At 38.7% G+C, this 13,727-nt stretch overlaps 1 protein-coding gene across 2 annotated transcripts in view; it reads left to right on the top strand.

Annotated features, from left to right (window-relative positions):
* Window positions 1–13,727, top strand: part of LOC128548550 (uncharacterized) — a 351,915-nt gene that overhangs the window by 156,615 nt on the left and 181,573 nt on the right. For both annotated transcript variants that reach the window (XM_053523737.1, XM_053523738.1), the window contains exons 10-11: window positions 1,347–1,532; window positions 6,934–7,016. In XM_053523737.1, coding sequence (XP_053379712.1) covers window positions 1,347–1,532; window positions 6,934–7,016 — 269 coding nt within the window. The remainder of the gene's footprint in view (window positions 1–1,346; window positions 1,533–6,933; window positions 7,017–13,727) is intronic.

Genomic DNA, 13,727 nt, shown 5'->3' on the forward strand with positions numbered 1-13,727 from the left:
AACAGGTCAGGATTAGACCACACTTCGCCAGTAATATCCTGGCATAGACTACTATCATTTTTCTTCGATTGGTTCACCTTGTCCCCTTTTAGGGACCGCTAGAGCTCAGAATTGAAAAGCCTTTAAACAACGTCTTCTCATGAACTACTGTATACATCTTCATCAAACTTCGTCTGTAGCATCTCCCAGTTTTATTCAAAAGGGTGCACTCTGCTACTTTAAAGGGCCACTATAGCTAAAATTAGAAATATCTTTAAACGACTTCTTCTTATGAGCCGCTTGATAGATCGTCGTCAAACTTCGTCTATAGCATCGGTGTAATGTTCTCTTCCAATTTGTTTTCACATGGGGACACTAGAATCCTTTCAATGGCCACTAGAGCTAAAATTAGAAATACCTTAAAACGACTACTTCTGTTGAACCGGTTGTTGGATATTCATCAAATATGGTATGTAGCATCATTATAAGGTCCTCTCCCAATTTTGTTCAAATGGGAGCACTTTGATTTTCTACTTGCCGATAGAGCTAAAGTCTGAATACCCTTAAACGACTTATCTTCATAAACTGCGGGATAAATTCTTATCAAACTTAGTCAGAAACAGTTTAAGATGAGGCTTAAAGTAGTCCATCCATTTGTTCGTCTCTCCGTTTCTGATTGAAAACTTAAGAACGCTTCTGCCTACAGGCGTCAAACTTGTTTTGATAATTGTCTTAGTTCTTAAAAGGATCCCCTTGTTTTAGGGTCAGTAGGTCAAAGCTCAAGGTCACAGGCGTCAAACTTGATAAGATGATTGCTTGTGGACAGTATTAGATGAACCCTAATGTTTTTCGGATCAGTAGGTCAAAGTTCGAGGTCATAGTGACCTTGAGACTGAAAAGAGTTTCCGTTTGATAACTGAAGTAAGCTTTTGCCTACAGTTCTCAAAATTCTTTTAGTGATTGCCTGTGATCAGTAAATAAGCCAACTTGCTTTTGCGTCAGTTGATCGAATGACAAAGGTCATTTATCTCGGGAGTCTAACATAAGAGGCTTGTTTTTCTAACAAATCTTGTTGAAAAAGTCTCACTTATTTTTAAAATGAAAATCGCATTAAATTTTTAAAATATTAGTACAGATATTGCTATTTTAAAGAAATTACAAATTACGGATTTCCAGGCGTTTCCAAACTTATAATAGCTTGATCAATTATAATATTTATGGTAAATTGATGGATATAAAGAAACTTTTTAAGTATGTTGACCTTTTACTTGTGGATGACTCTGTATTGACTGGATGTATGTTTTATGAAAAATAAAAGTCGGTTTTTGATGATGGTAACACACAATTTCTTGTTACTTTGTTTTCAGAGTACACGTTTTTAGCAATGGAAGAAGAAAGGAAGAAACAAAGAAGTCCAGAAAACAACAGTATGTTTGATGGGCGACTTATTATGTTAAAAGAAGATGATATAAAACACTTGGAGAGCACTTGCAAAGATGATGACAACCACAACCTTATTGCAAGGGGAGGATTTGGAGATATTTATAAATGTGGTAGGTGTCATTGCAAGCAGTTGATTCTATATTTATCCCAGATATCATGTCCTAAGGTAATATTTTTGTTTTGATTATTGCAGCTATATCCTTTAATGCATTTAAACTCTATCTCTGCTATCACTTACAAATTTGGTCAAACTTTAAATAGTTGTTCGATACCACTGGCACCAGACCACAAAGAAAATGCCTCTGAACATGTTATACCCTACCCCTATGTATTCTATAAGAACCATGGTCGTGAACGGGAAAATATACTAACCCATTTCAATCGCGCATTTCATACTTAAAACGCACAGTTCGGTAAATATGTACTGTTGTAATTTATCTTTCATTGTGTACCGGTCACTTTTCTTCAATATGTATTATCTGAGAAAAACAACGTGTAGTTTATAGTGTTTTCAACGTAACACAAAAAAACTTCGTTGAACTTCCCTAGTGAAGTTCCGGTCTAAATTACAAACACATTCTGATTGGCTGATGTGAAAAGGTCAAGGTCACAGTGACCAGGAACAGTAAAATGGTTTCCAGGCAATAACTCAAGAACGTTTGGGCCTAGTATCAGGAAAATTGATAGTTAGGTTGGCCATGACCAGCAGATGACCTCGGTTGATGTTGAGGTCATTAGGTCAAAGGTCAAGGTCACATTGGCCAGGAACAGTTAAACGGTTTTTGATCTTCTTGTCCAAAACCATAGGGCCTAGGGCTTTGATATTTGGTGTGTAGCAAAATCTAGTGGTCCTCTACCAAGATTGTTCAGATTATTTCCCTGGGGTCAAATAAGGCCCCACCCCAGGGTCAGACTTATATAGGAAAACACTTTGAAAAACCTCTTGTCCAAAACCACTGGGCCTACGGCTTTGATAATTTGTATATGACATCATCTAGTGGTCCTCTACTAAGATTGTTCAGATTATTCCCCTAGGGTCAAATATGGCTCCGCCCTGCGGGTCACATGGTTTACATAGACTAATATAGGGAAAAACTTTGAAAATCGTATTGTCCAAACCACAAAGACTATGGCTTTGATATTTTGTAATGTAGCATCATTTAGTGGTTCTCTACCAAGTTTGTTCAAATTATCCCTCTAGGGTCAAATATGGCCCCGCTCCAGGGGTCATATGGTTCATATAGACTTATATAGGGAAAAACTTAGATTCTTCATGTCCATAACTTACATCATTCAAATTTGGACCACATGTATAGTTTTGAGTGGCAAGATGAACCTTGACATGAGTTGACCTTGATCTTGACCTAGTGACCTACTTTCACATTTCTGTAGCTACAACCTTCAAATTCGGACCACATGCATAGGTTTGTGTACCGAAAAAAACTTTGACCTTGTTATTGACCTAGTGAACTACATTCACATTTTTGAAGGTACAGGCTTCAAATTTGGACCACATGCATAGTTTTTTGTTCCAAAATAAAATTTGACCTTGATTTGACTTAGTGACCTACTTTCACATTTCTCAAGCTACAGCCTTCAAGTTTGAACCACAAGCATAGTTTTGTGTACTGAAATGAACTTTGATCTTGAGATAGACCTAGTGACCTACTTTCACATTTCTGATGGTACAGGCTTCAGATTTGGACCACTTGCATAGTTTTGTGTTCTGAAATAAAATTTGACCTTGACTTTGACCTAGTGACCTACTTTCACATTTCTCAAGCTACAGCCTTCAAATTTGAACCACATACATAGTTTTGTGTACCGAAATGAACTTTAATCTTGAGATTGACCTAGTGACCTACTTTCACATTTCTGAAGCTACAGGCTTCAAATTTGGACCGCATGCATATTTTTGTGTTCTGAATTGAAATTTGACATTGATTTTTACCTATTACCTGCTTTCATATTTCTCAAGCTACAGCCTCCAGATTTGAAGCACATGTATAGTTCTGTCTACCGAAATGAACTTTGACCTTGAAATTGATCTAGTGACCTGCTTTCACATTTTTCAAGCCACAGCTTTCAAATTTCGACCACATACACATTGTTTTGTACCGAAATGAAATTTGACATTGATTTTGACCTTGAGCTAGTCTTGAAATTTGGAACATTAAAAAATGGCTCAGTGGATGGCGCCAAGATCACTCTGTAATCTCTTGTTAGGTTAATAGGTTAAAGGTCAAGGTCTGATTAAACCAGAATGGTAGAACTTCTGTTTACAGTGAGCATATAATTTGTGTTCCTTGTGCAATTACTGAATGCATCAAGGGGGACATTTCGTGTTCGACGAGCTCTTGTTTGTTTACATTTCGCCTAACATGTGCACACTGCTGTGACCTCTAGACCGGATGTTCATTAGGGGAGTTCACTCAAGTTTTTTCTGAAACGTTAACGAAAGCATAAAATATGTGGAGTATCTCTGCAATATGAAATAATGATACAATGTGACTGGTGCACGATGGAAGATAAATTACCGCTTGTCCAATATGCTGAGTACCCATTCACCGAACTTAGCGTTTTAGGTGAGAAATTTACGATTGAATTGGGTTAGTGCACTTTCCCGTTCACGACCATGGTTCTTATAGAATACCTAGGGGTAGGGTATACACAGAGTCATCTTCTTTCTGGTCTGGTGCCAGTGTTCGATACCCATATTTTATGATACAAAGTCTATAACTCTGGCACAAATGTTTCATGAAGTATGTCATTAATTTTGTCTCCCACTACACAGTGGTGTGGGATACATATTGATTTACTCCAGTCTGTGTGTCTGTCTGTGTGTGTGTCTGTCTGTCTGTCACAAAGCTTGTCCGCACTCTAAGTCGAACATTTCTCATCCGATCTTCACCATACTTGAACAAAATGTGTTTGACCATAAGACCTCGGCCAAGTTCGATAACTAGCCAAATCCGCCCAGGCACTTTTGAATTATGGCCCTTGAATTACTGATTGGATCCATTCGTCTAGACCATCTAGTCATTTTTCATTGGGCAGCACTGTCACAAAGCTTTTCCGCACTCTAAGTCGAGCATTTCCCATCGGATCTTCACCAGGCTTGAACAAAATGTGTTTGACCATAAGACCTCGGCCACGTTCGATAACTAGCCAAATCCGCTTAGGCACTTTTGAATTATGGCCCTTGAATTACTGATTTGATTCATTCGTCTAGACCATCCAGAAAAACTAGTTATTTTTCATTGGGCAGTTGTGGGAGACATGCGCTTTTCTCAAAAGCATCTCTAGTTTCAGTTTTAAGTTGTACAACCCTTATTAAACGTGTAATAGTTGTTCCATATCATCACCTTTATCATATAATAGTATAATAATGATATATCACTGACACCAATATTTAATGCCCCCATTTTACTTGCTTTTTCAAGTGAAAGCCTGACTCAATGAAAATGCAAAACCACACATTTTGCTGATTGTAATATAGTATATCTAACAGTCAACTCTTCATCAGACTTCCAAACCATTCAAAACTCTTCATCAGACTTCCAAACCATTCAAAGTGATTTGGCCCCATGTGGTTCTGGGACGATCTGTGTATGAAAAGAATTAAAACCACTGTCTTACCCTTGCATGATCGTAAGAGGCGACTAATTGGGCTTAACATTTGGTTTTGTTGTAACTCTGTGATTCCAGCAGGTATGAAAATTTTGTTTCCATACCCCATGTTTTTATTTCGATGTAAATGCGATGTGAAACCAAAATTTTTAGTCCAGTTTGGCGCAACATAACCTATACTGTGATGGTGCGCCGTAAAACCCAAATTATTCAATCAGTCAAAATGAGTTGCATGTTCTTGAACTGTAGGAACATGACTAGTTCATGGAAGAATTTAACCCTAAGTGTAAGATGTTGCGAATACTGCATAGCACTGAAGTTAAAAGTACAAATGCCGCTAAATACCTCAGACAATATATAAGGACCTGAATTATTCACCCAATATCAGCAATATAATATCCAAAGCAAAGCAAATGATTCCGGGTCATTGAAGTTAGCAGTATTTATATATTATGGTTTTAACTAAATTGGAATTTGCATTAATTCTCCCACGCAGTTAATTAATATTCATAAATTACGTAAGATGTGCTTCAGTGTGATGTCAATATGATTGTGAAAGCTATTCGAAAATATGGAGTTGTGATGTTACAATACGCACAAAAAGAAACGCGTCTTACGCAACCTGGTATCAATAACTCAAAGGTCAAGGTGACTGTCAGTCATAAAAGGTCAAAAGGACTTTTTCCCTTTCTGGTCCATAATTCGGTCAGCAGTTAAGAGATTTTAATATTATTTTACACAAATGTTCCCGACTATGAGGCAATGTGTCATGTGCAACAGCCAGACCCTTAGCGCAATGTCACACCTAAAGACGAAGAGTCAACATTGATCTTTTCCCGTTTAGTCTGCTGCTTTTCCTTTCCAATCTGTAAAATAGTTTATATTTCCTGTATCATATGGACCTAATTGAAGGACAGCAATGGTGTTTTTCCCTCAAAATTTTTCCCATTTTGTGTGATGATTTCTAACATTTCTCATATTTTCCCAAACATTTCAAAATGAAATGTTTTCAAAATTGAACTTGAATTGTCGTTCATATTTATAGATGTTATGGAACAATCAACAACAGTAGATTTTTGTATATTCAAATTTCTATCCAAGAGGAATGTTATAACATATTTTATATACAGTACAATATTGTTTATACATCAATGACATACATAAGATCATAATGTTATACCACAGTAGAGAAAATAAGGCGCTTCCAGAAGCATGGCACTTCATTCACTTGTTCAAAATGTTCCGCTTGACTGATTTAAGTGGTTGCCAGAGCAAAAAATTTGAGAAAAAAAAAACAACATTTTAACAACCTCTTCTCATGAACCGCCTAATAAACCATCACCAAAGTTGGTCTGTAGCATTCATGTAAGGTCCTAACTATTTTGTTTCAAATTGTTTCTTTTGAAACATTTCATGGGCCACCAGATCTTAAAACGAAAAATGTTTAAACGTCTTCTTCTCATCAGCTACTTGATGGATCATCACAAATTTTGGTTTTTAGTATTCTTGTGAGGACCTCTCAGACTTCTCACCAAATTTAGTATGTAGAGTCCTTCTAAGTTGTTCAAATTGTTCCGCTTGACAAATTTTAGGGGCTACAAGAGCTTAAAATAGACAAACCTTGTATACTGAATACATTTGTTATCATTCACAATTCAGTGTTTAATACTAGCGTATATAATTAAAATCAAATTGTCAGTTTCAGATGAGCAATAAATGACCACATCCCCCCTTTTGTTTTAATTATTGGGACAAGACGTACATTTTGCAGGGGATAATAATTCATTGAATATGCTCGTTAAATTATCTTCAGGTTGTACTATCATCTGTTTAATAACCTTTCTATGACTTGATTAAACCCGACGGATTTATAACTTTTAGGCAAGTTGTTTGGTGTACCTGTTGTTGTGAAGGTGATCAGAAGCGATGTTAACCACCAAAATGTGGAAGAGTCAGCAAAGCGTGTAAGTATATTTTCCTTTACTCCGGTTAGTTCGTAAGTTAGGATAGTTCATAATTATTGTACATAGTATTAGGTATATATGAACTAAATTATAAAGTTTATTCGCGTATGCATCAGTTATTTATTTGAAGATGTAATTGCTATGGGTCCTTCGTTCTGCTTTAACCAGGTTCTAAAAAATATAATTACTAGATGGACGGATGACGTAGGGCATGGGGGCGGCATGTACTTTTTGTTTCTGCTCAATAATATGAGTAAGGAGTAACCGATTGCAATGAAAGTTGGTAAATAGGTAGTATTATTGAATATGAGTTCACTAAGATCGAGGTCAATGTCACTGTTACTAGAAGTAGAAAAAAACGGTTCCCACTCAATAAATTTAGTTTGCATTGATGTATAAAAATTGAGCTTACCCTATAGGTAGCTTAACGAAAAACCTAAAGCTGGGATAGAATAAAGGGTCGGTGGGAGTCAATGGAGTCAAGTTAAAGGTCAGCATTACTTAACCTATCTGCATACTTCCACCGTGATGCAGCGGTCTAGTGTTTGGCCAAAGTTAACTTTTTTTATGGAACGTTTCAAATCCTGGTCTGTTTTTTTTATCCTTTTAGCTTGACTTTTGAAAGAATAGGTAGAGCTATTGGGCTCACTCATGGGTCTGCGTCGGTGTCCGCATTGGCGTCGGCGTCCAAATTTGGTAAAGTTTCTGTATGTAAGCTGGTATCTCAGTAATCACTACTGGGAATGGTTTGAAACGTCACACACTTATTTACTGTGATAAACTAACTTATATAGCACAGGTTCCACAACTCTATTTTGCTTTGTAACAAAATTATGCCCCTTTTTCGACTTAGAAATTTTTGGTTAAGCTGGTTTCTCAGTACCACTAATGGGAATGGATTGAAACATCACACACTTGTTCACTGTCTTCTTCTTCTTGTCGTTCGCGACTACACTGTCAGACCAGTAGCCTCGATGAAACTTGTGGTTTGCCGCAGATCCTCAATGCCTCCATACAGTTTCTGGTGGATTGAGGTATCTATCGGCCAAGTCACAGCTCGCTCCTGGTCATGCCTTTTACATCTCTGAAGTATATGCTCTGCAATCTGATTTTCTTCACAACATGGACAAGTTGGCGATGGTGTCAGTTTGTATCTCTTGTACATGTGAGCATTGAGCTTGTTGTGCCCTGAGCGGAGCCTGACCATCATCACTTGTTCAGACCCATCAAGGAAATGAAAAGCATTTTCCTCCATCCTTTGTCTCGGTAGTGCCTTGATAATGGTGACTTTCTCCTTGTAACTCACAGGTTCTGTTGATTGTTCTGACTTAGCTCCTAGCTTAGCCAGTTTGTCTGCCTCTTCATTGCCTGCAAGTCCACAATGGGATGGAATCCACTGAAGTGCTACTTTGCTCTGCATTCTCCTGGCTAGCTGCGGAGCTTTATTGTTGATCGGAGCTTCCATGACAGACAGTGCACCTGTGAAAAAGACGACTGAGGAGCTTTCTTCTGCCGAGTTTTCAACCATTGAGACGGCCTTCATGAGTGCTTCAGTCTCTGCCTTGTAATTGCTGCAGTGTTTTCCTGCGGCTGCATGTAGTGTTTCTCTCTTGCCAGATGGGTATTGAATGAAAACTCCTGCTCCTCCATCTTTGACGGCGCATGTGGCTGATCCGTCTGTATAGACATGAGTCCACGATTCCGGAGGATAGTCTTCATTGATTATAGCAAGTGTGAGGCTCTTCCGAATGCCTTCATCCTCTTGCTTCCCGCGGTCAAGACGAGGAACAGCAAGTCTCACAGTCACTGAGGACAGATCATTCGCTAGTGGGTTTATAATGTCTTCACTACCTAGGGGAGTCGTTGGTATGCTCAGATCAGTTTTGAACTCTCGGTTGAGTTTCTCCCTGTCCTCATGTACGAAGCTGCTACGTTTGAGCCGATTTTTTGTGTAGCCATCTAGCTTGGCTTTCATGGGATGGTCTTGAAAAGACCTGAACTTCTCTGCTTGAAGCAGAACCTTTGCGTGTCTTCTGACTTGTCACGGCTGTGTGCCTGTTAGCTTCTCCATGAAGGAGATTGGTGTTGACTTTGTAGCACCTGTCATGATCCGCATTGCTTGGTTCTGAACCTTGTCTAAAGCCTGTTGGTTAGTTTTGGCAATAGTGGACCAGGCAGTTGAGCTATACTCTAAATGGGGTCTCACTGTTCCCTGATATACTGTCTTGAGTATTTGCTCATTTGCTCCCCACGTTGTTCCAGCACATTTGCGTATCATGGCAAGCTTACTACGAGCCTTCCCTTCTGCTTGACTTATGTGGGGCTTCCAGGTTAGCCGTTTGTCAGAGGTCACTCCAAGGTATTTTGCCTCGTCTGCTTCAATCAGCGAAGTATTTCCCATCTTGATTTTACCCGCCCTCTGCTTTGACGACAGGGAGAATAGTGTGGTGGACGTCTTCTATAACTAATCGATACACACTAATCTTCAGCCCAAGCTGAAAGCTTGTTGATGGTTTCTTGCATCCTGTTTGTGGCTGTAGTGGCATGTTCGTCTTTACACCATAACACCAGATCGTCAGCGTAGAGAGCAGCCTGAACTCCTTTCGGTAGTTTAGACACCAGATCATTGATGAAAAGGAAGAAGAGTGTAGGGGATAAGACTCCGCCTTGTGGGACACCATGACGCAGCAGGAACTTCCTACTGCTGGCATGTTCTAAACTGACTCTTGCTCTCCTGTTGTGTAGGTATGACTTAATCCACCTCAGGATGTGACCTCCTACTCCAGTCCTCATCAGCTTGACGAGGAGTCCACCACTTCTGACCTTGTCAAACGCCCTCTGCAGATCAATCCAGGCTGTAAGCAAGACTTTGTGCTCTTGGAAGGCGTCCTCTATCTCTTGCGATACATAAGTGGTCTGGTCCTCAGTGGAGCGGAATTGTCTGAAGTCAGTTTGTTGCGTTAGTCTCCATGTACCACTTCAGGCGTGCATTCACAACGGTCTTTCCAACACAGCTGGTTGGGCTGATTTTGGCGATAGCTTGCAGCCTTCTTTGGCTCCTTCCCTTTCTTGTGGATGGGGATCATGACTGCCTCTTTCCATATCTGTGGAAGCAGTCCTTGTGTCCAGCTGTAGTTGTAAATTTCCAGGAGTTTGCAAATTGATGCAGTGCCTAGATGGGTCAGCATTTCATTTGTGACTCCATCTGGTGCAGGAGACTTCTTTGTCTTCAACTGCCTAAGAGCTGCCTGTAGCTCATGCAGTTTAAGACTCTGCTTCATGCATTCTGGTGTCACTTGGCTTGTCTGCCTTTCCCTTTTTTCTCTTCGAGCTTCCCTTTGCTGTTCCCTGTTGATGGGGATGTTGGAACCATCTTTGTAGTTGAAGGCAAAAGTGTGTGCCGCTTGTTTACCTGTCAACAGTTCACTATTCTCTTCCAAAGTTACTGAGCCTCTTCCTGTTTCTTTGTCGTTCAGCTGTCTCGTCAATCTCCACAGCTTTTGGCCATCTCGCTCTAGGTTGAGCGAGGCTGATTTGTTTCTCCAGCTCTTCCTCTGTGCTTCCCGCTTGTGCCTGAGAAATTTGGCCTTGGCTTGCTGTAGAGAGAGGTTACTTTCTTGTGAGGGATTGTTTTCTGCTTCCTCCCTGGCTTTTGATAACTTTGCCTGTAGATTCTCCAACTCATCACTCCAGTAGGGCTTATAATCCTTTCTTGCTCCCCTTGGAATGGCGCTGTAAGCAGTCTTAAAATCTGAAAAGTAGATCCCTCGGAAGCACCGAAAACAAGGCAGACAGTGAAAATTGCAGACTTGGTTTGATTGAGTCTGTTCATGAGCAGTAATGGAAAATGCAACACTGCCCACGCCCCCTAGCACCGGCTTAAGCAGTATTCAATCTTCAAATCTAAATGAGTTGAAATCAATGATCCCGAAGGACCAGAAAATATTACAACACTGAGATGAAGTCGGGGCGACTTATTACGGCCACACAGCACTTAACACCCGCTGTTGTGAAGTAAATAAAATCTGACGAGTAGATCCCTCGGAAGCACCGAAAACAAGGCAAACAGTGAAATTGCAGACTCGGTTTGATTGAGTCTGTTCATGAGCAGTAATGGAAAATGCAACACTGCCCACGCCCCCTAGCACCGGCTTAATCAGTATTCAATCTTCAAATCTAAATGAGTTGAAATCAATGATCCCGAAGGACCAGAAAATATAACAACACTGAGATGAAGTCGGGGCGACTTTTTACGGCCGCCACACAGCACTTAACACCCGCTGTTGTGAAGTAAATAAAATCTGAAAAGTAGATCCCTCGGAAGCACCGAAAACAAGGCAAACAGTGAAAATTGCAGACTCGGTTTGATTGAGTCTGTTCATGAGCAGTAATGGAAAATGCAACACTGCCCACGACCCCTAGCACCGGCTTAAGCAGTATTCAATCTTCAAATCTAAATGAGTTGAAATCAATGAAGTATAATTATGTATACCGTCGAATTGAAACTATTTTCAAGCTCAAAAATCAATGTCTAATCAAGCACCAAAGGTGTTATATTCTTGAATACATTGTTTGATATAGTTGCTTCGAATGTTTTAGAAAAGGTATTTTTTAGCTCGACTATTCGAAGAATAGGGGAGCTATCCTGCTCGCCCCGGCGTCGGCGTGAGCGTAAGCGTTAGCGTTAGCGTAAGCGTCACACAAATGTTAAAGTTTGCGTACCACCCCAAATATTTTCAATGTCCATTGAGATATTGCTTTGATATTATGCGTACTTGTTTACCATCAGGACCCCAGTCTGTAAAAAGGAGGAGGCAACTCTATCAAGTATTTTGACTGAATTATGGCCCCTTTTCGACTTAGAATATGCTTATTGTAATGTTAAAGTTTGCGTACCACCCCAAATATTTTCAAAGTCCATTGAGATATTGCTATCATATTTTGCATACTTGTTTACCGTCATGACCCCTGTCTGTAAAAAGGAGGAGGCAGCTCTATCAAGCATTTTGACTGAATTATGTCCCCTTTTCGACTATGGCCAATTTTCGACTTAGAATATGCTTATTGTAATGTTAAAGTTTTACTCCTAGCTGATATTATACTATCAAGCACTGAGAATAGTCGAGCGCGTTGTCAACTGACAGCTCTTGTTGTAATGTTAAAGTTTGCGTACCACCCCAAATATTTTCAAAGTCCATTGAGATATTGCTTTGATATTTTGCATACTTGTTTACCATCATAACCCCAGTCTGTAAAAATGAGGAGGCAACTCTACCAAGCATTTTGACTGAATAATGTCCCCTTTTCGACTTAGAATATGCTTATTGTAATGTTAAAGTTTTACTCATAGCTTATATTATACTATCAAGCACTGAGAATAGTCGAGCACGCTGTCCACTTACAGCTCTTGTTTGATTGCATGATTGTACCAATTCTGTCGTAAGGATCGGATATTTGTGGATTTCATAAAACATTTGATATTGAAAAAAAACATTTTAACATTTTTGAAAAAGATTCTCGGTGTGCGGCAGCAGACAGCAACTTTATCTCTTTTTGGTGAATTTGGCTGATTTCTATATTTAGCATTGGCGCAGGATCACGAAATTCCCAGACTCTTTATTACATAAATTAATTTAACCGATGCAAATGGAATATTAGTGAATAGTTGGTCAAAAAATGTGAAACGTCTGTTGTCCAATCTAGGATTTTCTAAATTACGGAATTCTAGTAATATTAGTATTGTTCAAATAAATGCTGTAATACAAAGAGTATTTGATCAGTATTTACAATAGTGGCTTCCAGAACATAGAACATATTCAAAATTAAAAATGTTATAATGTAAACATGACTTTTGTCAAGAAAAATATTTATCATGCATTGTTAATGTACATTGTAATATACAGAATATATTTATCTACATTCAGATGTTCTGCATATAAAATCGAAGAAGGAACATTCAGAAATATTGAAAGTAGTTAGCGATTATGTACAAAATTTAACATGCATGATGATGACGTTCACAAAAATATGAAATCCCATGTTTAGCCGTTTTCATGGAAACTTGTTTTTGACTATTTTTAAGTAACTATGTTAATAATAACATATATAAAAACTGTCACACTAAGATAATCTAATGACAGATAATTATTCAATCCTGCCTAAGGGTATGAAACTCAAGGTTTGAAAGGAAAAGCCAATGTGGCTATTTAGATTACCAAATTTGTGTGCAGATATTTTAGTATAATGCCATACAAAAGCAAATTTACGGACATAAATAACGCTTTGGGAAGACTAACATTATTACGCAAACAAAAATTATTGAAACAAACTGAACAAATTACTTTGATGCGCTTGCACTTAAGATATCATTCGTAAGCTATCAATATATGCTTAAGACGCACATTCACATGGCCGGTCTGTTTGAGTCTGAGTTTGATTACCCATTTTGAATTCTCTGATGATACACCATCCGTTGGGACTGCGAAAGCATAATGCAATCATTGCAAAGCATTCATATCTAGACTTATATCATATCAGATCGACTTCAAATATAGTTTTTATTATTAAATATTCATTTCACTGTTGAAATAATAATAAAGATTCACAGATATGTGTTCAACCGGTTATTTACAATAGAAAATAATCATTAATTCCATTGAAAATAATCGTTATTTATCGATTACTTACACATTCTGCAGTAATTATATGTTG

The sequence above is a fragment of the Mercenaria mercenaria genome, chromosome 14 (genome assembly GCF_021730395.1).
Source record: "Mercenaria mercenaria strain notata chromosome 14, MADL_Memer_1, whole genome shotgun sequence".
NCBI lineage: Eukaryota > Metazoa > Mollusca > Bivalvia > Venerida > Veneridae > Mercenaria > Mercenaria mercenaria.